The sequence below is a fragment of the Daphnia pulicaria genome, chromosome 9 (assembly GCF_021234035.1).
Source record: "Daphnia pulicaria isolate SC F1-1A chromosome 9, SC_F0-13Bv2, whole genome shotgun sequence".
NCBI lineage: Eukaryota > Metazoa > Arthropoda > Branchiopoda > Diplostraca > Daphniidae > Daphnia > Daphnia pulicaria.
In genome coordinates, this window is record NC_060921.1 from 1143784 (window position 1) to 1167289 (window position 23506).

The 23506-nt window shown below is 41.4% G+C and overlaps 9 protein-coding genes across 21 annotated transcripts; 5 read left to right on the plus strand and 4 right to left on the minus strand.

Annotated features, from left to right (window-relative positions):
* Positions 1 to 1247: 1247 nt before the first annotated feature.
* Positions 1248 to 2030, minus strand: LOC124313509 (nematocyst expressed protein 4-like). 2 transcript variants are annotated; one of them, XM_046778471.1, is made up of 3 exons: positions 1999 to 2030; positions 1859 to 1915; positions 1248 to 1788 (listed from the first exon to the last, which is right to left on the minus strand). In XM_046778471.1, exons 2-3 carry the CDS (start codon positions 1868 to 1870, stop codon positions 1486 to 1488), a joined length of 315 nt encoding a protein of 104 aa, XP_046634427.1. In that variant the 5' UTR covers positions 1871 to 1915; positions 1999 to 2030; the 3' UTR covers positions 1248 to 1485. The 2 variants fall into 2 exon arrangements, with proteins under 2 accessions (XP_046634427.1, XP_046634428.1); XM_046778472.1 differs by having other exon boundaries at positions 1859 to 1919; positions 2007 to 2021.
* Positions 2031 to 5696: 3666 nt separating this feature from the next.
* On the minus strand, positions 5697 to 6574 carry LOC124313391. Its single transcript, XM_046778303.1, has 2 exons — positions 6498 to 6574; positions 5697 to 6419 (listed from the first exon to the last, which is right to left on the minus strand). Exons 1-2 carry the CDS (start codon positions 6522 to 6524, stop codon positions 5880 to 5882), a joined length of 567 nt encoding a protein of 188 aa, XP_046634259.1. The 5' UTR covers positions 6525 to 6574; the 3' UTR covers positions 5697 to 5879.
* Positions 6575 to 7443: 869 nt separating this feature from the next.
* LOC124313409 (probable calcium-binding protein CML49) lies at positions 7444 to 8375 on the minus strand. The gene is made up of 3 exons (XM_046778328.1): positions 8220 to 8375; positions 7895 to 8144; positions 7444 to 7806 (listed from the first exon to the last, which is right to left on the minus strand). Exons 1-3 carry the CDS (start codon positions 8358 to 8360, stop codon positions 7658 to 7660), a joined length of 540 nt encoding a protein of 179 aa, XP_046634284.1. The 5' UTR covers positions 8361 to 8375; the 3' UTR covers positions 7444 to 7657.
* Positions 8376 to 9615: 1240 nt separating this feature from the next.
* LOC124313532 lies at positions 9616 to 14384 on the plus strand. Its single transcript, XM_046778501.1, has 3 exons — positions 9616 to 9754; positions 13535 to 13752; positions 13820 to 14384. Exons 2-3 carry the CDS (start codon positions 13732 to 13734, stop codon positions 14252 to 14254), a joined length of 456 nt encoding a protein of 151 aa, XP_046634457.1. The 5' UTR covers positions 9616 to 9754; positions 13535 to 13731; the 3' UTR covers positions 14255 to 14384.
* On the minus strand, positions 10087 to 11227 carry LOC124313327 (histidine-rich glycoprotein-like). Of its 6 annotated transcripts, XM_046778204.1 has the most exons (5): positions 11100 to 11204; positions 10844 to 10999; positions 10658 to 10775; positions 10532 to 10627; positions 10087 to 10456 (listed from the first exon to the last, which is right to left on the minus strand). In XM_046778204.1, the coding sequence occupies exons 1-5, from the start codon at positions 11133 to 11135 to the stop codon at positions 10164 to 10166; spliced, it is 699 nt and encodes a 232-aa protein (XP_046634160.1). In that variant the 5' UTR covers positions 11136 to 11204; the 3' UTR covers positions 10087 to 10163. The 6 variants fall into 6 exon arrangements, with proteins under 6 accessions (XP_046634160.1, XP_046634155.1, XP_046634156.1 ...); XM_046778199.1 differs by having other exon boundaries at positions 10532 to 10775; positions 11103 to 11227; XM_046778200.1 differs by having other exon boundaries at positions 10532 to 10774; positions 10846 to 10999.
* Positions 14385 to 14706: 322 nt separating the features above from the next.
* On the plus strand, positions 14707 to 18529 carry LOC124313270 (3-oxoacyl-[acyl-carrier-protein] reductase FabG-like). Of its 6 annotated transcripts, none has more exons than XM_046778104.1 (12): positions 14707 to 14855; positions 15115 to 15237; positions 15304 to 15453; positions 15527 to 15689; positions 15761 to 15854; positions 16007 to 16076; positions 16145 to 16181; positions 16250 to 17044; positions 17268 to 17526; positions 17607 to 17818; positions 17894 to 17983; positions 18065 to 18529. In XM_046778104.1, exons 2-8 carry the CDS (start codon positions 15198 to 15200, stop codon positions 16539 to 16541), a joined length of 846 nt encoding a protein of 281 aa, XP_046634060.1. In that variant the 5' UTR covers positions 14707 to 14855; positions 15115 to 15197; the 3' UTR covers positions 16542 to 17044; positions 17268 to 17526; positions 17607 to 17818; positions 17894 to 17983; positions 18065 to 18529. The 6 variants fall into 6 exon arrangements, with proteins under 6 accessions (XP_046634060.1, XP_046634059.1, XP_046634062.1 ...); XM_046778107.1 differs by having other exon boundaries at positions 14715 to 14855; positions 16250 to 16313; positions 16383 to 17526; XM_046778103.1 differs by having other exon boundaries at positions 14707 to 14865; positions 15111 to 15237; positions 16250 to 17526.
* Positions 17500 to 18194, plus strand: LOC124313754 (keratin-associated protein 19-2-like). Its single transcript, XM_046778564.1, has 4 exons — positions 17500 to 17526; positions 17607 to 17818; positions 17894 to 17983; positions 18065 to 18194. The coding sequence occupies exons 1-4, from the start codon at positions 17500 to 17502 to the stop codon at positions 18192 to 18194; spliced, it is 459 nt and encodes a 152-aa protein (XP_046634520.1).
* Positions 18530 to 19704: 1175 nt separating the features above from the next.
* Positions 19705 to 20575, plus strand: LOC124313449 (keratin-associated protein 19-2-like). 2 transcript variants are annotated; one of them, XM_046778386.1, is made up of 4 exons: positions 19705 to 19899; positions 19979 to 20184; positions 20244 to 20358; positions 20418 to 20575. In XM_046778386.1, the coding sequence occupies exons 1-4, from the start codon at positions 19852 to 19854 to the stop codon at positions 20502 to 20504; spliced, it is 456 nt and encodes a 151-aa protein (XP_046634342.1). In that variant the 5' UTR covers positions 19705 to 19851; the 3' UTR covers positions 20505 to 20575. The 2 variants fall into 2 exon arrangements, with proteins under 2 accessions (XP_046634342.1, XP_046634343.1); XM_046778387.1 differs by having other exon boundaries at positions 19723 to 19899; positions 20244 to 20345; positions 20418 to 20488.
* Positions 20576 to 21842: 1267 nt separating this feature from the next.
* LOC124313297 (glycine-rich cell wall structural protein 2-like) lies at positions 21843 to 23129 on the plus strand. The gene is made up of 2 exons (XM_046778151.1): positions 21843 to 22155; positions 22234 to 23129. Exons 1-2 carry the CDS (start codon positions 22129 to 22131, stop codon positions 23002 to 23004), a joined length of 798 nt encoding a protein of 265 aa, XP_046634107.1. The 5' UTR covers positions 21843 to 22128; the 3' UTR covers positions 23005 to 23129.
* Positions 23130 to 23506: the final 377 nt, after the last annotated feature.

The window sequence follows — 23506 nt, forward strand, 5'->3', positions numbered from 1 at the left end:
CCAGGTAGGATAGGAAAGGGGATCAACGTGAATGTAACTTCACCTTCAAAACGAGGACAGAGTTTTCCCAATGAGTCTATGAGCTTTTTATCTAAAGAAAATAAAAACAATTGGTTACGAAAAAAATATTGCAGAGACAACAAGTAATAAAAAGTAAGAAATAAGACCGTGGGTAACCCCCTTATTGTTAATAAACAGGATTACTTCAAGTTTACTTGTAACACCCTGAATGCAAGTTTCAGGCACCATTTAATTATTAACGGCAGGTCACAAGGTTATAACAAAAGTAAAAAAAATCATTACCCAATCGATCATGCTGAAATTGTTGGCGATGACAGGTCAGTATCAAAACTTGCACATATTGTGCATGTGGCTACAATGACTGGCTCGGGCCTGAAATCTGCACAAAGGTAATGGTTACATAGGGCAAACAAACTCTGCCAATCCATCAACAACAAGCATACATGATAAATGCTAACTCACTGTTTTCACATGTTTGAAGCAGGTTTAACTCTTGTATAAGCTCTCAAAATCATTCCATTCACATTCTTAGTTTTATTTACCTGAGAAACAGCATGGAGTGGAGAGCATGGGGAATACACGACATCAAAGTGATTGAAGTTCATACGACGACGACATTTTGTTTATAGTTCTGCTATTCTTCCTTGCAGCCATGTTACAGTTGTTACACGTTTCCAGATTAGTGATCCATCCGTTCAGTTTTCAATAATAAAAAGTATTTGAAACTTCCTCTCTTATTGCTTTTTCGAAACTGTGAAACAAAATGAATAATGAAAGCAGACGACACAAATATTCTAATTTTAAATACCGATTAAGTTAAGATATCATTATTAAAAATCCGCCGCCTCCCATCACCCGCCAAAATCAAACCCCGTCCCTAAAACAAAAAACCCGCAAAAAACGAAAAAAAAAAAACGATTTAATCGCCAGCGTTCAAGATACGCTGGACACAGATCGGGATTATTTTCATATTAAATGGGTTGTCCCAACAAGTTTCATCAAAACCACCCTGAACGGACAAGATCCAACAAGTAAAAATTTTTGTGGAAATTTGAGACTGTGGTGCAATCCGCTTCCCTTTCGGTGTTTTTATTGTACTTTTGGTCGATTGTTCCACATATGTAAATTTCTCAATTCCTTTGCATAATTAAGAAGTTTCCCAAAAGGGGAGGCGAGTACGAAGACAAAAATTGTTACATCATTGTTACGTCTGATTTGTCATCACTCTGTATAGGAACGTTTTTTATTACGTAATCATTTCACAAAATTGCTTTCAGATTTATTAGACAGCTGCTTCGCAAAAAACAAAATTCGATAAAAACAATCGCGAATGTTGCACTTGTCAAATAACCTCTTCCGAAATCGAAATGAAAGGAAAGTAAATGAAGTAAATGAATTTTCGTGTCAAACTGATCAACAGCAAAGAGATACACTTTGTGAGGACTATAAATCAAACTGTTCCAATTAAGCGTAGGGGATGGGATGGGTTTTGGAAGGGTAGGGCGGAGAGGGTAGAATGACGGAAGCGGGGTAAGCGGGAATGGGCAGAGGAACGGGAATTTCTCGGTACAAGACGGGATTTCCCGGTTTCGCTTTGTAATGTTTCGGTGGTGTGTAGGGTTGAAACGGGGCGGGATAGTCTTCGGCGGGGTAGGCGGGCGCAGAGGGAGCTCGGATGTCATCCGGTGGATACGATCCAGCATCGTAGTTGTTCCGCCACTGCTGGGCTTGTGAGGCAACAACGAAAACCAAAAGGCAATAAGCGATCTGCGATAACACAAAATTACAATGAAATTAATGTTTTTGCTATTTTAGTTACAATTATAATTGATTTTACCGTGAATTTCATTGTGGTTATTTGCAGGAGTTGTGATGATTTAATTTATCAGGTTATATGACTATCGATTACCTAAAATAAGAAACGAAAATGGCCATTAGAAAAAATAAAGGAGAAATTAATTAAGTTTGACGAACTATTGTCTTACCTTAATTCAGTGGCAAGAGCTGATGAGCAAATGAATAATGGGATGCAAGTGCGATCCTCTTTTATACCTGTAAAACTTGCCCCGCTGCTGCACAGCACACGGACCGAGTTCAACCGCACACTTTCACCTGTCAGTTTGGAAAACTGAAGACGACGTGCAGCACGGAGGAGAGATTCATCCAACCCACCGACATCAAAGTCTGCTGACGCCCTACTTTTTAATTTTCTAACTGATGAATTTTTAACGTCGGTGGACGAAATGAAAGCAAGCGGTTGCCCATCACCACTCCATCATCGGTTTTCTACTCACGACAAACGTGCGGAAAAGAAAGGTGAATAACTGCTTGATAATTACATCTCCCGGGACTCCCGGAGGAACAAACGATGGAAAAGAATAAGCGTCTTCGAACAAGTGAGTAGAATGTCAACAGTGCGATGAGGAAGAAGACTACTATATTCTCCGAGATACAAATTACATTTGGCGGGAAAATTTAAAACGTCAATTGATCGCGTCAAATGGATGATATAATAATGATTGAAACCCCAGGCTAGAAAATAGAATTAGTAAACTAGTTATTTTAAAATATGTTTGTGCATGTAACAGGGTCGAATGTGCTGATCAACTCAATTCTAATGAATACTGATTTGATGTAAAAATGTCGAGCCGTGATATGTTTGCTGGCGCATAGCGGAAATTCATTTCCATCCTCGACCACGGCGGCACCTGTTTAATTGTAATCTTGTTGCTGTTTGTGCGATTTGGCATGATGGTTGAATGTGCGAAAAAGGAAATCAAAATCGCCCGTGTCCGCGGGAGTCGGGAACCGGTTTGGCGGCTGATGGCCACAATCGCTTCCTCTGGTGCACGGCTCTTTGGCGGATGCTCTATCCGAGCCGAACAGGGCGTAGAAATCAGACAGGTCAGATCCTTGTTCCATCACCCTGGGCTTATTGGCTTGCAGATGCCCAGAACGAGTGCTGGCCTCAACCGACATCACGACACAGAAACATAAAATCTTACAAGAAAAATAGAACAGACGTTATTTTAAATACATTTGCATAGTGAAATGCGGTCAAATGTTTAGCATCTTACCAGGATAGGATGACTCATGTTTAAATGTTTCAAAGTTGTGCCAACACTCTACCACCTACCACTAAATCGTCAAATAAAATGAAAAACATGTTTTTGAAAAATATGGCCACATCTATTTCAAAATCGAGCTCCTATCATCTAGTGCCTTACCGAATGTGTGGTGGATTAAAGCTAAACGTATCTGGCGAGCGTGATAAAAATACCAGCAGTTTAGTTTCCCGATATTCGTAAAAAAACTGGGGTGACACACGACGCACTGCGGGACAGCTGTTTCTATAGTCAGCAGCAGCTCCACATTATTTAGGCACTGACGAATATCGTTCCCCCTGCATTTTCAAATGTATACGGGACAATTTGAGTGAATTGAGGCCACGGATATAGCCAGCGGAGAACACATCACGGGGGTTAAAATAAATAGACTTCCACCCGAGTATATGCTCTTCTTATCTTTCAATCGAAATCTTTATTATGCCCTCCCTATTTTTGTTTGAGATAAGACTGACGAGGGGGAAAGCGATAAACCTGAATCGGCCGTTTAAATGGATTCAAAGAAAATGCAATTTACAAAATTCAGTGGGGAGTACCGGAGTAATGGCTTCCCCACAATTGAGGAGAAGGGGGTCCTACCGGCTAGACCAAACGGGAATAGGTAAGAAAAACAAAATCCTGTACAGGTACTAACAGGTGAGGGGTATAGTAAACTCACCTTGAGAATGTCAGATCAAACAAAACGCCCCCCTTTGAAACGTCGAACAGCTGACGTCAGCAAAATACTAACGACACAACAGCAGATCAAATCTAATGGACTTTTCTCAGTGGCAATGGAAATGAATTGACTGTTAATTTTTACCTGACGTTATCCGTCCGAAAATGAACGCCACTTTACTGACGGGGCAGAAAGCGCAATGAAATTCGATTCATCGAAATTGGAACTGGATGATGAGAACTCCAATTTGAACACGTCCGTCTCGTTTGGCAGTTACGAGGCAACTCGATCGACCCTCAGGTCTTAGCCCTACGAGATATAGGCATATAAAATTTGGACTTGATACATTTACCGGGGAGTTTTACTTTTCTTGGAAAAGGGAAGAACAAATGTCACCTTTCAAAGGAAAAGAAAATATTTTTAAAAAAGAGTCGCAACCTAATCTTATTTCAATTAACATTTTTGAGCGCAACGGCTAAAAATCGCGAAATTTGAAACTTGTTGAGTTGAATTATCTATCGCTTGAATAAGTGATTATACAGATTTATATTTCATATAAGCTCATCTATAGTCATTATTCAATTTGTTGTTTGTGTTCACCTTTTTGATTGATTGACTTTCTTCTTTCTAGATTTATTAAAAGTGTTAATGGATCAAATTGAAATGCCGTTAGGGAAGTATACCAAAGAAAAGGATACAGTACATAATTAAATGCTTTTTTTTACATTTCACGCGAAAATGGGGTGAGATAACGATAAAAACTATTCAGGTGCAATATGACAGTTTGTGTTTGTCGTAATAAAATAGACGGTTGAAATTCAATGTTAATAAGGCACACCCAAATGATTTCCCATAATTAAAAAATGAAGACGAAAATGTTAGAAAGTGATAGAAAAAGGATTGCAGGTGTCAGAAAAGAAAGAAATTAAGGCTATAAAGTGACAAGGAAAAGAAGAAGAAGAACAAAGTTCATTTTTAAAAGCCCCAGAAAACATTCCACCAATGCTGGTCTGGCGCAATGGTGGCATTCTCAACGACGTCCTTGCCGTCGTCAAGCACCGGGACGGCGATTTGACGGGCAACTTCAACAGGAGCGGCGTTGAAGGCGGTATTCATCAAAGCCAAAACCATTATCAAGAGAAGGCACACATTGCGCAACTATAATAATAATGAACGAACGTGAATTTTAAACACGATTGATATTACATAATTATTTGCTCGTCTTACCGGCCTACGACGAATCATGATGAAAGTCAGCTATAATTAATTTGAACGATTTGGTGAATTTGTTCAGCTGATTATGGCAAAAAGAAATCAAGTCAAACCGTCTATCATATAATTCTGTATTGACTTAAACTTAAGTAGACTAATTTGCTGTACAAGGTTCTTACCAGTGCGACGACAGGTTGGTGACGGACAGACGATTCCGTGGCAGTTGTGTCCGTATTTATAGAAGCCGAATGAGTCACTGGATAATAAGTATACACCTACCATACACCTTGTCCAGTTGATGCGTTGGCCAGCTAGTATAACTAGTTTAGAGGTCCACACTCGTGGCGGCAAATTCAAACTCAACCAAAGGCAGTCGCACAAGGTGGACGGCAACTCGACAAATCCGGCAGATGCAGCTCGTATCTGTTTTTCCACATCTTTTCTGCTCTGGTCTGAATTCATGTCCATTCGAGCGATTTGTCGGCTTCTGCAGCTAGTTTTTCTATACATCCCATGGTGAAAAGTTTGGACATTTTAAAGCAAGTGGTGCTGGTGACGTCAATAATGTATAGTGCAGTTGTTTATGTCTCATCGCAGCTGCATCCATAAAATTTTATAGAAAACAAACTGCGACGTCCATTTTTTGGACACTGGATTTGAACCGAATGAAAAAGATTCAATTTTCGAAAGGAGCAAACAATGTGTAATAATAGGTAACAAAAACAAACGAATAAAACGTAACAGAAACATTGATTAATAACCCAGTTGGAAATCAATAAGTGGCCAAAATAATGAGAGAATTAAAAAACGCGGGAATTTCAAATTGCTGTGATCGTAGTCATTTCAGTTCATGGCTGTCATTCTTATTGCTGGAAGACGACGACGCCAGGGGCGGCTGGTGTTTCTTCAACACCTTGGACTAGAAGCTCCTCCTCCTCGACTGGTGGAGCAGCAGCAGCGACATCATCACCGGAAGATTTCTGAGCCTCCCGCCATCCCAATCCGCCGAACGTTCCGTGGTTCGAATGTTGGTAGCCGTAATAGCTATTTCCGTGGTAGTTATTCGATTGTTGGCCTGCATAACCTCCGTAGCCGCCGGAAGTGTGATGGCCAGCACTTCCGTAGTTGTGGGGTCGACTGTTGTAGGCACCGGCAGACGGGCGATAGTTGTAGTTCATAGCCGGGCGATTGTAGGAAGGACGATTGTAATAAGCAGCCGGCCGACGGTTGTTGCTGATGTAATGGTGGCGGCCGTCAATGGTTTCATCGCCTTCATCCAGCAGTACTAATGGGACAGTCTCGTCAATAGCGGCGAGCTCATCACCAGCATCAGCTGCTGGCGCATCTTCTTGCGGATAAGGTAAGGCCAGGGCGGACACCGTCACAAAGACCAACACCATCGACTGATTTTATTACGTAATAACACGACATTTAGAGATAGAACTTGTTTGTACAATCAAATTTAAAATAGAATAACTTACCATCAACACGATAGGACTGTGAGACATTTTGGGAAGTAGTAATATCCTGGATGTTCCAAGTGCAGAAGAGGATTTCGGTTTGAAGTTGGTTGGAATCGATGCCGCTCTTTTATACGTACCGCGGTGCAACCGCTCAAAAGGTGCTAAATTAATTACTGAGACAGTGGGGCTACTTTTCTTGCCTTGGCAGCTTGGCTGGAAAAAATGGCTCCGTTGAACTTCACGGCTAATTGGTTCGGTAAACTTTTAGGGGAAAAACCTGGGGAAAACCCAATTGAAACCAATCGATATTAATGTAATGAAATAAATTGAAAGTATGTACGCAAGTACGTACGTGGGAATCGTAATAGTCGTTCCGGGGGTATTTTTATAGTTAACAGCTTTTACTTTATTTTGGTGGAGAAAAACAAAAACAACCTGAATGTCATCTAGAGGTGGACGCCATATGATATGTCTAATAAAATTTATTTGACTGCCCATTCAAGCTATATAATTTGAGTTCATTGACTTTCACCAGAATTCGTACGTGCGCAGTAACGACTAACGACGCTATTACTGGAAATTCTTCCGACTGTCTGATGATGTTGCTACTATACGAGGTATATCCCATAATGATGTGGATAACACACACGGACACAACACCGACGTCTTTTACTTTAATCAGGAATAGTTGTGGTTGTTTTGCTTGGGAATAAGCGCTATTAGGATCTTATTAAATCATTTTAAAAAGCCTCGAGGGTATTCATTTTTATTCCTAGTTCATCAAATAAACCTTGCACATCAGGAAATTTAAAGCAGCGATATTCTTATCGAGTTAGAATTATGAGTTGATGCTCAAATTGTTGCACGTAAGAAATTCGGAAAATTCAGGTTTTGTTATATTTGATGATTATTAAGCCAATCACTTATAATAATATAATAAATAAGGCAATTTACTCAAAATAGCGATGGTTCAAATTGATTTATTTTTGTAGTTACCACCCACACTGATCAACAGATGTCAATTTTAACAAATCATTCGCAGCAGTTTAACTATATGGACAACAACAACAACAGGATGATTTTAAAAAAACGAGTGTGGCGCAAATTGGAAGACATGAATCGTGAGAGTGGATTGGAATCAAAACATATTATCAGGTCATTTCCATTTGGGGATGTTCTTATTCGAAAGTCACTGGTCCGACAGCAGCGGCGGCAGGATCAACTGGAGCGGCGGCAGGATCGACTGGAGCGGCGGCATCACCTGGTTTCTGTCCCTCTCTCCATCCGAGTCCACCGTAACCGCCATATCCACCATATCCTCCATAATCTAAAATTTGAACAGAAACAACACATTTAGAATTGGATTGTAACCAATAAAAATGTTTCAAATCGATTCAAATGATTCGAATTCTTACTGTTGTAGTTGTTGCCGTATCCACCATATCCACCGTATCCACCATATCCACCATATCCGGCGCTATGGCCATGATGATGGTGATGGTGGCCATGGGGACGGGGACGCAAGAAGAATCGCTCGTCAACTTTTTCACCATCCGCACCGGGAACAGGTGCGGCGGCAGCAGGATCGACGGGAGCAACATCGGCGGGAGCGGCGGCATCTTGAGGGTAAGGCAAGGCCACAGCAACGGCCACCAACAGCATCAACTATATAATAATAATAATACGTCAATAATTAATTATTGCATTAGGACTACGTTTGGTAATTTTGAAAGAACTTACCATTAAAATTTTAGACATCTTCAAAAGGATTTGGTTTTTCAGCTTGAGCTCTGAAGGAGTTGAGGGAGCAGTGTGAAGAAACTCGAGGAATAGACGGCGACTTTTATACGGGAAACGGTTGCCATCGACTCGAGTCTGCATAGCGCAGGTACCAGGTACTAGGGCCCCGGAGGCAACGTGGAATGTTGTTGTTGTTGTTTTGGGTCGCAGTGGGGACGAGAAACACACGCATTGGGAATCGCTGGAAAAACCCATCTCGACATGGGAGGAAGAAAAAGAATCTAATAACGATGGGGATTTCCTTATGGGTTTTCAAACGAGCCGCCCATAGCTATACGTGACGAGATTGCAATCAGTTGAACTATTTAGTTCTCCTTGTTATTATAGTTGCAACCTTTTCTCGTTGCTGGGGTTTTTCCGTTCTTGCATTTCTCGCACAGCCTATTCATCTCTGGCTTCCGCATCCAGTTCTTTTTTTTCAAATCTTTTTCACATGGAACTGTTTTCTGTTTTGGCTAGACATTTTCGCTGATCACCTGTTGGTTGTTTGTTTGAGATCTTGCCGACGATAATATCAAATGGATAACTGAAGGTTCTTCATTTATTATTTTTATTTTTATTTTTATATTTATTTTTATTATACTATATTTCTGTGTTTTATTAAATTAAAGGCTATTCCGTTTCGTATTGCTTTTCATATTCCGGAATGCGGATTTATCCGGATAATACTCATTTACTCTCATTGATATCAAGCAACGCTGGAAGATTAGTGTCGTCTGCTTTCTCTTTGTTTACAACTTTCAGACGCAAATTCAAGATAACAAAGAAAATTAAACATTTTTATTTTGGAAACGAACGTGGCTGCACGAAAAATGGCACAACAAATATAATTATAAAACTGTTGTCGCCGTATCAACCTTGGTGTCGTCGCTTTCCATGCTCTCCACTGTCCACTCCATGGCCATGCTGTTTGGCAGGTAAATACAGCAAAGGATACAAATGAAATAATTGAATAAGTTTGTTTGAACTGTAACTATCTCCTTGGTACTGATGTGAGGCTTGAGCCAGCCATTGTAACCTCAAGATAGGCCAGTTTTGCTTGTGCTTGTGCTGGTATCATCATCAGCAGCAGTCTCAAGTTATTAGCAGGATGATTTTCGTTACTTTTATTCCTCTGACCTGCTTGATATCTGAATGATGCATGACTTGCACAAGTATTACATGTAAACCTTTAATTCTTCTCTTTATTCAAAATTATGGTTTACCCACTGTCTCATTTTCAATTTTTTCTTACGTGTTATATAATTTCTGTCAGTATTTTTCGTAACCCATTTCTTATTTTTTATTTAGATAAACAGCATCCCATTGCCTTGGAGAAACTATCGATGTCGGTTGAGTTACGTTTCTCTTCTTCCCCTCTGCCCTCGTGCACATCCATGGGAGTGTGGGTGCATTCACGAGGAGTGGCGTATTCAACTTTACTGCGGATGGAACACTTACAGTGGATGGCCTGGCTGGATTTCCCAGGCTTAAAGGTAATTCTTGGTTTTTAACTATTGGGTGGCGTTGGTTATAAGTCGTGACATGGTTCGATTATTCCTGAGCTAGCTAGGCGATTGACTGCAACTGTTTGAGCTCTTGCCGTTTTTGTTGACTCATTTATTAGGTTTCATTTAGAAATAAGTCATTTGTAGCTAACGACTGCAGATCAGGCTTGTTTTGTTGTTTGTCTGTGGGTAAACAACCAAATTAAAAAACATTTTGACTCTAAACGAAGCAAAAGTGCAAGTAGAAAATGGTTTGACCATTCAGGACTTGCCTCCTCGTTCCACGATCAATTCAACAAACATACAGAAAAATGTTCAAGTGTTGTTTGAAGCAGTAATATTAAATATGCCAACGATACAGAGAAAACTTAATATAACAATGCGTGGGGCCATTTGATTATTGGAAAATCACTTCTTCACCAGCCGAGGGAACGCCTTCTGATTGTAACGCGGGTTCGGGAAGATTACCACCAACCTCGACGGGAATTTGTGGAACCGAATCGGCTTCAGGAAAAACAGGATCGACAGCTTCCGGCGCCGCCGCCGCAACAACCGGAGCAGCCGAAGCGTCGCCATCCACTGCCGGTTTCTTTTCTCCTTCACGCAAGCCCAACAATCCGTCCAACACATTTCCTACCGCGCCCAAAATACCTTGAGGCCGTCCGTAATAGCCATATCCCCCAGGGTATCCTATCATTTTTGTTTTTTAAACGTGTTAATCGTTATTACATTGAAAAGACAATTTCCGCATCAAAATGAAATTACCACCGTGTCCGTAGGGGCGATCGTATCCCCCATGTCCGTAATTGCCGTAAGCGTTGTGCCCATAATTTTGGTGCCCATAATTCTGATGTCCATAATTTTGATGTCCATAATTTTGGTGTCCATAATTTTGGTGTCCGTACTGTTGACTTGAGTGATGGCTTTCGTATCGCTCACTGCTGTAATAATTACTGCCGTACTGTTGACCGCCGTACTGTTGACCGCCGTACTGTTGACCGCCGTACCCTTTAAAAGATAACAAGCGTAATATGTTTAAGAAAATTAAAAAAATCGTTACTCTTGTATCGATTGAATACCATAAGATGGTCGAAAACGCAAGTCGACAGATTCGCCTTCAACCGGAGGTGCGGAAGCGTCGGGAGTATCGGCCGCCGGAGTCTCAACCACCACAGCCGCCGGCGAATCGTCGCTGTTGGGTTGCGGAAAAGCGACAACAACCGCAACCATCAACTAAATGGAATTCGAATTCCAACAACAACAAAACGGAAAGTCAATTTGTCCTTCTGTGTGGTTAAATTTAATTGTTTTTAAAAGAAAATTGTGAACGTACTACCGTGAAAACAACCAGAAAAGTTGAACGAGGCATGGCTACAGCCAGACGAACGCGTGAACTTGAACTGAGACTCAAAGTCGAACCTCACCTCCGTTTAATATTCCCCTTCCCCCTTTCCTCCGATGGGCTTTTTCTTACCTTAAAAGGCGTGACGTGACTTGACGGATGCGTAAACGTGAAGATACTATCAACACGTTTTTGGGCTGTAAAACTCAACAACTACGCGGAAGTTGAAATCATTTCTGGCCCTTTAAAACAATTCAATTTAGATATTAATTTATTGCGTTTCTAATTTCAGCGGGAATGCGCTTTTACATCATGGATCGAGAAAAATAGTCGAAAAATAATACTGGCTGGATTGTGTACAGGAATTTGTGTGTTGGTTCTTTTTTGAAATCGAATTAGCATACGGAATAATTTAATCGTTTCTAGTAAGGTGAATTCCCATAGCCGGCGGTATTAGCTCCGTAGTTGTTGTTGTTGTTGAGATAAGGCGGGCTGTAGTAGTTGCCGGAAGAGGCCGGATAAGGTGACGAGCCGTAAGGATTGGTCGGTTGCTGGTGGTGGTGGTGCTGGTGGTGTTGAGAGCCGAAGCTGTTGGATCCTCCGTAATAGTTTGGCGGCTGTTGTTGGGCAATTACCGGAGTAGGACCGTAAATTCCGCCGTATTGATTATTACTAGCCCCCGGGTAAACTCCTCCGCCATAGTTTCCGGCTCCTCCGTAATAATCCGGTTGGTGTTGCTGGTTGTAAGCTCCTCCGGGATAATAACGAGCTTTCTCCTCCGCATCAGACGAATCTTTAGCCAGGACTGAGCTCATGCTGGCCACAGCCACAACGACAGCCAAAATCTTGTTGATATTAAGACATAATTAATTCAATTGAGTTTGAATAATTTTTAAAGGCAGACTTACCACAGGGAGAGAAGTAGACATGTTGTTTCAAGTGAAATGATGAACTTGTTTGAAATCACTGGGTAAACCCGGAGCTTTATATAGTAGTACCGTAGTAGCACAGACACACACGTCTATAAATTATATGATGTTAAAATTAAAGAGAAATTGAATTGAATCGTAAAAATCCAAAAGTTCGTCCGTGTCACTGTGTCAGTAGTGGAGGGGCCACATATACCGAGGTCGTCGAGTCTCCAGCAATTATGCAATAAAGTCAATAAAGGTAAAAGTTGTCTCTGCAAAGGTAACCCATTCGCCAAAGTTGGATTATTATTTTTAAAAAGTTAATTCAGTGACTGCGCTTAAAAGTTGATGCCCTTGGAGATTATTAAACTCGACTCCATCTTGTTTTACAGACTTCATTCGTCATTGCCGCCGGATATTTGTGAATAACATTTTCTTTTTACGACTCACGTCTAATTTCAAGGGAATAATTAAATAAAAATTGCGCAAACATTGTGAAGATAATAAAAAGAGAAAAGTCGGTTGGATGATGAATTTATCGTGAAGTTTATTTTTTAGAAATCACGTTTGAGAATTTCAATCGGGCAAAAAAAGAGAGTTGGCGAAATTAAATCAGTTGTTTGTAATCGGATGGTGGACGGGATGACCAGTAGCGGGCCTTTAGGTTAGAACATTGAGTAATGGCCATTTCCCTCAACTGAAATAATTTCTCTTTCAAGTAGCTGGACATTCGTTGTTGCATTCGGTACGTCACGGCCTTCGGGACAAGGTGATGTTCTTCCAAGGGAATGGTGATCGGCTTCCATCGATTCCTTTCGGTGATGATTTGTTTGATCTGATTGACCAAGTGTTTGGTGGATTGAATCAAATCCGAAACGATTTTCGTGTTGTTGGGGTCGTCAGAAGTCCATGGGGAGTCACTTAGACGATTGAGTCCACTCACCAGTCGGCCAACTGATGCATAAATCGCCACGACATCATTGTCACCCCTTGCCAATCTATTCGATAGGTCCACCAGCTCGGCTTCCATATTCTCACATTCAAATATCCAATACAATTTGGGGGTAGAATGAGATGGCCTGGTTATCAGGATTGGTGCAGGCTCGCAACCCAAATCAATGAAATTAAACATTTTCGTGAGAGTTGAATCATTCCCGAGTTGAGAAGTGTCTTATAACAACTCACCCAAACGCTCGTGGTTGAGCAACGCGAAAAAATTTACATTTTCACAGTCGGAATTGCATTAAATATCATGTTATTTTAAATTTCAATGTTTGTTCATGTTGCCGATAATTTTACGCGCAATATTCAAACATTCTAAAAACAAATTGAAGAGAAATTGAATTTAATTAATTGAAATTGGCACCGCGTAGTTGCAGGTACACACCAATGAATGAACTCCCTTCCGGCGTATGTCAATGAACATGGTTATTCCAAGAAAACGAGTCTGGAAAGACCCAAGGAAAAACAAAAAAATAAATTCACACCACAACTTGTTCATCCGTAAATTACCAGGAAAAACAAAGAGAATCGTGCATCTCCGTAACGCAGAGAAACCAGGTAAAACCAGTTTGGAGGGTTTTGGCGTGAATCGCTCGAGGCGTATTCATTTGCGTACACGGAGGACCCTGCCGGATATAAAACTGCGAGTTAGACTTTGGTTTCGGCATCAGTCCACTTCATCTCAAGTCAACAATAAACAAGTGAACGTCATGTCCCTGCAAAACATTTTGGTAAGTTTGAAATTCAACTTAAATTGCCGCTTATTTAATTTTGATATTAACTTTAATTTCTCTCCAGGTTGTTCTTTTGTTCTCATTGTCCGCAGTTGTTGCCCGGCCAGCTGAAACGCCCGAAACGGTCGATGCCCGTCAAGGTTATAATTTATCCAATCAAGGACAGCAGATTGGTGTTCCCGGCGCCAATTTCCCGTCCATTCCGAATTTAATTCCCGCAACTTATCCGGCCACTCCAATTGGATCGGTGGGAGCTTTCCCTGCCATACCTGTTGCGTCGCCTGGAGCTTATTCGACCGGAAGCAACACTCGTCCGGCTTACGGCTACGACAACGCTTTCCCCGATCAGGTCAATTTCTCCGGAGCCGATCCTAACCGCAACACGGCTGCCAGTGTTTCAGCTCCTATTCACAATCAAGTGAGTGGATTGATCCCCACCAACTTGTCAGGCATCTCCGCCAACGCCTTTTCGTCCGTTTTGTCAAATTTCAAAGTCTAATCATCATGTCTCATTCTCCTCCACGGTTATTATACGTAAATTGCTTCACTCGAAGATATTCCTAAATTGTTTGTATAAATCATGTTAACCGTACCGTCAATAAAATGTTACATTTGTTGTTGTTACAAAATAGTGCGTTCTCCAATTTTATTGTGATAATCAGATTTGTTTAGAACTTTCTAGAGCTAGATTAAGAATGATTTGATTTCGTCTGAGAATTGTTATTGTATGTTAATACGAAGGAAATGCTACGTTGTATAATTTGGCCTTCAATAAATAGCCACACCCGAAATGGGTTGGCTGTTTGGTGCAATCGCCTAAGAATATCCCCTGACATCAGCACATTTAGCTGTGCGCACTGATTTTTCAACTGCGCGCCACCGTTGGTTTGCCTAGTGACAGCCAATCGTCTCCGTTTCCACCCCCCGATCACGTGATCGGCAACAAGCATGGAAGATGGATCCCTCTTCGGTTCGGTGCACTTGCACTGGGCACTGGCTGATTGGGAGATTCGAAATCGAAAAGCTTTGCGGGCAGTTTCCAGGTCAGTTGAGGTTCAGACTTTGTGACCTATGCGTTGGTCAAATGTTGTTGGATTAAAAGCCTAAAAGGTAATATTTCTTTGTACACATAGTGCTAAGCTTTAATTACATGAGATGAGCCAATGCTGTGTTATTCCTGTACTGGCAGACAACCTTGACAATTCTGTGAGGTGAACGACTGAAACGCCTCTTCGTGTACCATTGCTATATTATCTTATTGAGATTTCAGTCAAATGTTTACACTATAGTGAGATAGTAATGCATGAGTGTACCAAACTGGCAGAGTAACTAACCCAAACCCTTTGATGTGACAGCAACAGGTTTCCACTGTATATCGGACCGTGATATGATTGTATAATTTCTGAAGCAATTCCAAAAATTGTACTCCAACTACCACCACAATGCCTTCTATGTTTCTCAACAAGGTTGTACTCGTAACAGGTATATATTTTCAGATATTGTATTAAATTTCTCATCATTTAATACTTTATTGTGTTAATTTATCAGGGGCCAGTTCAGGAATTGGTGCTGCCACTACAGCTCTGCTAGCTCTTCAAGGTGCCCATCTGGTAATCACTGGTAGAAATGAAGCAAACCTAAATCAGGTGGCTGAAAAGTGCTACGAAGAAACTTGGAATCGTCCCAAAACAGTTTTGGGTATGTAAAGCAAACCTCACATATATTAGATATCATTTGTGTATTTCACATTTTGAATTTTATAATTACACAGGAGATCTGACTGATGAAGAGGATGTGAGACGAATTTTTCACTCAACTTTAACTTTCTACGGCCGAATTGACGTTCTGATTAACAACGCTGGTATCCTCGAACAGGGCACTATTGAAAACACATCATTGGACCAACTCGATCGAATGATGAAGACTAATGTCCGGTATGTATTCATCTAAACAATACGTAAAGACTAACTCTTGATCATATATTATTTGATTTTTTTGTTTACAGTTCAATGTACCAATTAACTATGCTAGCCGTCCCGCATTTAATCAGTTCTCGAGGCAATATTGTCAACGTTTCCAGCGTCAACGGTATTCGTCCGGTGAGTTTAATATTTTCATCTACAGATGGTGTTGGCTGTAAGCCAACAAACCTCAAAGACGAGGGAATTTTCAAAGAGCTTGTATGCGTAGCCCCACTGAAAAATGAAAAACAGCTACTGAAAATTGTTAACAACTTTTTCCATATTTCCAGTTTACCAATGTTCTGGCGTATAACATGTCGAAAGCTGCCGTCAACCAATTTACTCAGTGTGTCGCTATGGGTAAGTCATAATTACGAATATCTCGTTTCACATAATCTAATCTAACGTTCTTTTTTCAATTCTTTCAGAACTTGCCAGCAAACTTGTTCGAGTCAATGCAGTCAAGTAAGAAGTCGACTTTTATTACAACTTAAGTAACTAACCGAATGTAACAATATTTTTAATTCCTTCAGTCCTGGTGTGATAATAACTGAGCTTCAGAAACGTGGTGGAATGACAACCGACATCTACAGGAAGGTACGCCAGTGCTTAAAACATTTACGTAAATTTCCGATTCTATCAATAATAAATTTAAATAATTCACAGTTTATCCGCCGGTGCCAAGAGACGCATCCGTTGGGTCGCCCAGGGTTCGCCCAAGAAGTAGCCGAAGCTATTGCCTTTCTTGCTTCTGACAAAGCAAGTTTCATCACAGGTGTCACTCTGCCAGTGGACGGAGGGAGACATGCCCTTTCGCCCCGTTAGACAGGGAAAAAAATTTCCACTTTTTTGTTGACTACCTTTCACCACTTGAAAAATTGTTATGTAGATGATCTAATCTTCTACACACAAAAAAATCCCCTCCTCCCTTAATCTCAATGCAATTTTACAATCATTTTCTTGTTGGAATTTTTCTATTGAAGCTCTTAAAAATGAAATTAGTTTGATTGATACATTTTTGTTTCGGCTTTTTTCATCATCTCAGGTATAAGCCGTTGCCCTCTGACTTTCTTTTCAACAGGAGAGAGAAACCAGGATATGTGTCATACAATTTAGAATTCCCCAAAAAAGAAGAGAAAACTTTCCCTTTCTCCTTTTTTCTACGCTCCGGGCGTTTATTCTTTGTGTTTTTTCATCTCTTTTACGGCTGGTCATCGTTAAACATTTTGAAAGTTCCCGCTTAAACTCTCCATTTCATTTTGCAGTCAACCGGACCTGTTTTATCCCAACAGGTTGAAGGAGAGAATTGGATTTCGTCCATTAATTAGGTAATCAGTTCAAGGTTCTGCGAGTGACATTTTCGCAACACAGCCGAGAGTCTGGATAACCCGATAGTGACCTCGTCCTTTTAACCCCCCTTGGCTTCATTTGGTATCTGTCAGACGTAGAGCAGTAGCTGCAGTACCGATTTCCTTTTCAAGAGAATGGCGTTTTATTTTTGTAACACTACACACTACACACACACAAAAATTGGGATATTGATATGTGCAGTTGCCAAATGATGGCCGGTCCCACCTTTCTTAGTTGCAGTTTAAGACACACATACAAAGAAAAAAAGAGAAGAAAGTGAAAGCTGAGGCTGACGAAGACTATTGGCAAGATCTAAACTCTCTCGGAGCTGCAATGGGAGGTAGTAGGTGGCACATAAAAGAAGCAAATGGTTAGTTCGGCCTGATCAGTTGTGTCTTAGGAGCTTCACAGTTCACAGAGAAACGCTTGCGAAATGCCCAACTTGTGTGTTTGGTACCTGGTGAGTTGCTTGTGTGATGGACAATCCGGATGACAATTTTTGAATTCAAATTTTTTGTTTCGTTTTTTTTTTGGCTCCAGATTTTGGTGGTGTCGGCCGGTTTGATCTCGTCGATTCACTCGGTCCCATTGCCGGCTGATCCCGCTCCTGAAAAAGCTGCAGCAGCTCCTGCCGCCGATACGAAATCTGCGCCGGGCGTGGCCACCACCAGAACTCACCACAAGAAACACGGATTCGGTGGGCTCTTTGGCGGAGGTCTCGGCGGAGGTCTCGGCTACGGTGCTGGTCTTGGGTAATTATCTGACAATTGCGGATGCATTTTATACTGCTGAACTCGAAATTAATCCAGCGGATGATAAAATTGTAGGTATCCCGGAATAGGTTACGGATTTGGCATCCCTAGCTATGGTTACGGTCTGCCATTGGCTACATACCCACCCCTGTACGGTGGCTTTGGGTAATTTTTGTTTGGCTGACTGAGTTTCACTTTTGTTGCGCAATTGAATGTTAATTGGAAAATGTTTCTTGCGAAATTTAGGTACCCCAGTTTGGGCGGCTACGGCTATGGACTTGGTGGACTAGGTGGATACGGTGGACTAGGAGGACTAGGTGGATACGGTGGATATGGTGGGTTCGGTTATCCGGGTTTCGGCGGCTTCGGCTATTAAAATGAATCCCATTGGGGGATTTTAACAAATGTATTTATTTCAAAGTGAAATGTTTTTCACTGCGGTCATCTGCGTTCGCTGTCATTTGAAATGTAAAGGAAATGATTTCAGAGATGCCGAATTGATCCTATAAGGTCCAACCTGATATGTAACGCGTCCAATAACAGAGTCTCTTACAAAATAACCAATCATTTTCACTCTCTGCCTCATTCAAAATTAGTCCTATCCCATTTGACCCACTTTTGTGCATATACTCGTGTGTCTTATTTGTCTCTCACCTGTTGTAAAAGAAAAAAAAAAGAGTCTATACTTTACACTGGCATCAGTGCTCTCAATCCATCTCGTTATGCGTTTCGCTCTTTTTCGATTGAAGAAAAGAAAACCTGCAATGCGGGATAGGCAGCCAGCAGCCACCATCACTATATGTTGGCTTTCTGTGATCTAATTCACGATCGTTTTTTTCTTGGACGGTGTTTTCAAACCCAATTCAATGGGCAACTGGTGTGAGGGGTGACTGTGAATAAGAATGAAAGGGATTGTGAGAGAGAGAAATCAGAGCAAGTTGTAAGTTACGGAAAAACATTTACCCAAAAGAGACATCAATCTTTAAGTCAATATTGGCTATGGCTAGTTTTCTGAGTGGATAGCCTTCAGATACTTGCAGACCGGAAGAACATCCGATGGATGGGTGACTTGAAAACCTCACGCAATCTATTATCTCCGCTTCTGAATAACCACGAAAGATACATGTATCTATAACCTGTGATTATTTGGTTATTCCACATTATACATCCTGGGGTTTTCCCAAGTTAAAACTATCTATTCCGTCGTAACCTGTGGGTAGAGAAGTAGGCCACGGTCCCCCCTCCTCCTCCTACATCACGTGTAGAATTGAACAAAGAAGCGTTACATCATCAGCCCTTGATTGGGCATATCGCTATATCCCAAGAAAAAGCCTCCTTCTTCTTCACAATAGAATCAAACTGCCCAAACACGGACTTGTCGAAGGGTGGTGATGATCAAACAAAAATGGGTGGGCGTGGGTTTCATTTATTTCATGCGAATAACCGAAATCAAAAATTGGCGACGGTGAGTTTCACGAATGCGCAACGCTTTCCCTTTGCGAGATGATTTCATCGCGTGATGAGTCAAAAGTTTATTTCTTCTGTAATAGAAATCGTGTCGATTATTAAAGCGAAACCTTTTTTGATTTAATTAAACGTGTCGTTCTTCGTGCCGCATTGTTAATCCGTTTGTGATGGCAGCTGTACTTTAACTTCCGTCGCTTCTAAAGCATATCGAATTAAACCAATCTTCTTCTTTCGTCTTGTAAGAAAAGTTGTGTGTATAGGAATTGAGTTCAAGGTGAAGGTGGATGTTGTCTTCCTTCACGGCTGAGGGAAATCAAAGGCATTTCCCATTCGAACGTCGCTATAGAATACAGACTCGTCAGCATCTTTAGACAATATCATACCTTGTCAAGGTCAGCACGCACCTGGATGTAACAAGGTAATGACACACCAACTCCTATGTAGCCCTACTGCTGTGCTGTGTGGTATAAAACCGCGACAAGAGTGTCGGTCGCCTGCATTCATACAACTCCGGCAACGGCAACCACTTCCAACGAGACTGCGCCGAAGGAGCGGAGTTTTTAAAAATGGAATCAACCATGAGGAATCTATTCGTTTTTCTGGCTAGTTTGGCGGTAAATTTTCAAAAACTTCCATTACGAAACTGATTGATTGCATTGACATTTTAAAAATTTGAATTTGGCGCGTTCACAGTTGATGTTGGCGGCCGTCTCCTGCGACGAACAAGTGGCCGGCAAATCCGAAGGTGGCGAGGCTACAGGACGGACATTCGGTGGTCTGCTCGGAGGTCTGCTCGGTGCTGGACTCGGAACCGGACTGGGATACGGCGGTGGATATGGACACGGATATGGAAACGGATATGGACATGGCTATCCAAGTCCATACGGCAACCCTTATGCGTACGTTTAAGAAATCTACTTGTAATTTAACTCTTATTTTCTTTTTTAAATCTACACAGGTATGGTGGATATCCTCATTATGGGGGATATGGGGGTGGATATCCACATTATGGCGGCTATCCTCATCATGGTGGTTATGGGGGATATGGCTATGGCTACGGGTCAGTATTTGCTGTTTAATTCAATTGAATTCAATACCGACTAATAATTTGGTTTTCTGATTTTTATGATAGACCTTATTATGGCTAATCCCAGTTGACCTCTATTACGTCGTCCTTCCTCTGTCTATTTATGTAAACGAATCGGAGAAATATTTATGACGTTCCACGACACGAAACCCGGAAAATGGGTTCAATCATCAATTTTTATATTTTCATCAATCTTCATATTTTTGTACGACGAAATTTGAAAAATAAACAATTACAAAACATTTCGAAAACAACGCCCCCCTTTTCTTGTTGTCAATTTTAACAAAAGAGAAGAAAGGGTCACCTTTCTATCGGGTTGAGAGAAAAAGAGTTCTGTTAACCTTTTCCGTGGTGACATTTCTTACGCAACCGACTCAAAAGTCGAACAACAAATAGCGCGGAAGAGTCATAAGTCGCGGGACGTGGCGTGTGCAGGACCACTTTCTCCTCGTTCGCTATATACACGCTCTACACACCCCGAATAGCAAATAGAAAGCTGTCGTTAACCTCGATCTGTGTCTGTGAATAACCGCTGAACCTCCATTATTATTATGATCGTCGTCATCCAGTTAGATAAGACCGTCATAGATCGTTTCATGTGCAAATTATTTATCCACTTTTCTGTTCGCTTCTTTGAGTTCTTTCTGTCCTATGGAAATTGTGAACGAGGGGGTCGTCACCCCATTTTTTGTGCATTCGAAATCTCATGTGGGTGCGCGCCAAAAGGACGGAATTTAAAAAACCAAAAGAAAACTCTAGGACGTATTTTGGAATAGATTACGCATGCAGCGCACCGGAAACATGTCTCATATCCGCCCATTACCTTTGCCAAACAATCAGCCAAAACATGATGCTCACGACCATTTGCGTGCCGTGTTTTCTCTGTTTTTCTTTTTACCTTCATCGCCGAAATTCACCAACGAATCGCAACTTTGGCCCATTTGGTCAAGGACACAGCCTCTTGCGCCCAATGATTAATTCAAACCGTTTATCACAGCAGGCTGCTGTGTAATTTCGTATGTGAACTTTCTCCTGCATACAACAGTCCCGAAGAGATTATTCCTTTCACATAGTCTGTTGCTGGACGCCCGAAAAGGTACTACACAGGAAAATTTTAGCAAGAAAGAAGAAATAAGCTTTCCATTAGAAAGCGAAGTGAATATCGCGTGCTCTGATGTGTGCTCCATCAATTCGACCTTTTGATTGTCCGTCGAATTCTTTCCGTTTGGCGCGATTGTTCAAAATTTAAAAAACGCGACTTCCTCCCGCCAAGACAAAGTTCCTGCTGGCCTCCGGTTTGTGTTGCGAGTTTTTATAGTTCAAGGTGAAGGTGGAAGAATATCCTCACGATATTCCAACAAAAGGTAGGACGGTCTGGCTCATATTATAACGTCGTCATTATTATTTGTGTAGTTACATAATGGGTTCGATGCGCATTTAGCCATGAGGGAGAGAATCGACAGTTCAGTGGGCACACATAACAAAAGGGAAGAAATGAAGGACATGTGTGTTGCTTTGGGTCGAAAATGCAGGACGCCTCCGCCAGGCCAGCCAGGTATAAAACTCGTCTGTCGACCAGCACCCATCAGCCAGTCAAGTCCTGCTAAAACGTTCACAGTCTCTTCAGCTTTCTCCGCTCGATTTCTCCAGCAACACACATTCAACAAACAGTTTCTCGAATATTTTCTCAGTGTCTAGTTGTGATTCTTCTTCAAGTTTTTACAAGTGGGAAAAAATACGAAATTTATCAGCAAAAATGTTTCACGTCACTCGATGGATTTTGGTATTTTACTTAAAAATTTATGATCCGAAAGGGAATTTACGTAAAATTTATGGCGTTTATTTGATTTTAAATATTTAGGCCATTGCGGCGATCGGTTGGATTGGTGCGGCCGCCCAGGAGGTTGCCTCAGGGAGTAGCAATGAACAGCAGCAATCGGCAAACGGAAGAGATCTTCTAGGCGGATTTGGAAGTATTTTAGGCGGTTCTGGTTTCGGTTCGGGATTGGGAGGCTTTGGTGGAGCGTCCTCATTCCCATCTTACGGCGGATTGACTTCACCCTACTCTTCCGGCTCACTTTACGGCACTCAGGCGGCCATCGGCTACAACCAGCAAAGTCTTTACGGCCAACAAGCCGTCGCCGGATATCCAGGAGCTTTCGGCGGACAGACGTACGGAGCTGGCGCTGGATTGGGTGGATTTGGTGGTGCTTCTTATCCAGGAGGCGGATTTGGGCAGCAAGGATTTGGACAGCAAGGATATGGACAGCAAGGATTTGGGCAGCAAGGATTCGGAGCAGGATCGCTGTATGGTGCTGGAGGCTATCCCAGTTACGGCGGAGTCGGAAGTTACCCGGGTTTTGGAACATCCGGCGCTGGGCTTGGGAGTCTTTCTGCTTACCCTGGAAGTGTTTACGGCCAACAGTCTGGTCTCTACAGTCAATACGGCCAACAAAATCCATACGGTCAATACGGCCTCTACAATCAACAGAGTCTTTACGGTCAGGGTGCTCTGAATCCTTACGGCTACGGCAGCCAACAGCGACCTTATCGCTCCTCTTCCGATCCTTCTTCATCGTCGTCCTCCTCCTCTCAGTACACCGATGACTCTTCCGCCAACGAAAGGCATTAACTTTTCATTCCAACTAACCAAACAAAAAATAAACGAACAATTTCATTTTCTTTTTTTTAAAAACCCAAATTTTGTTGTTGTGACTTAACTTAATTCTCATGCAATATACGCGATTAAAAATCAAACGGCGTTATTTTTTTTGTTAAGAAGAGAAAAACAAAATTTGTTGTATTTTTTCTTTGTTGGACCAACAATATTATGATGAGAATAACAAAAACAAAAAATTTTCACAGTCCAATGATAATAATTCACATCAACGATTTCGGCTCTTTTTTTCCTTTTTTTAATGATGTCATTCGCACACAAACACACACCTGAAGAGGAAGGGAGGAATCTGTTTTCATATAGTCTCGTAAAAATCTATCTTTTATATCAATATAGGAAAAAAAAAATTGAATTTTGTTTAAGTTCCCTCGCCCGCATTTGAAAAAAAAAAAAAAAATTTCATTCCGTTTTCTTTCAATAACTTCTTTTCTTTTGCAATTTTTTTGTTGTTTTGTTT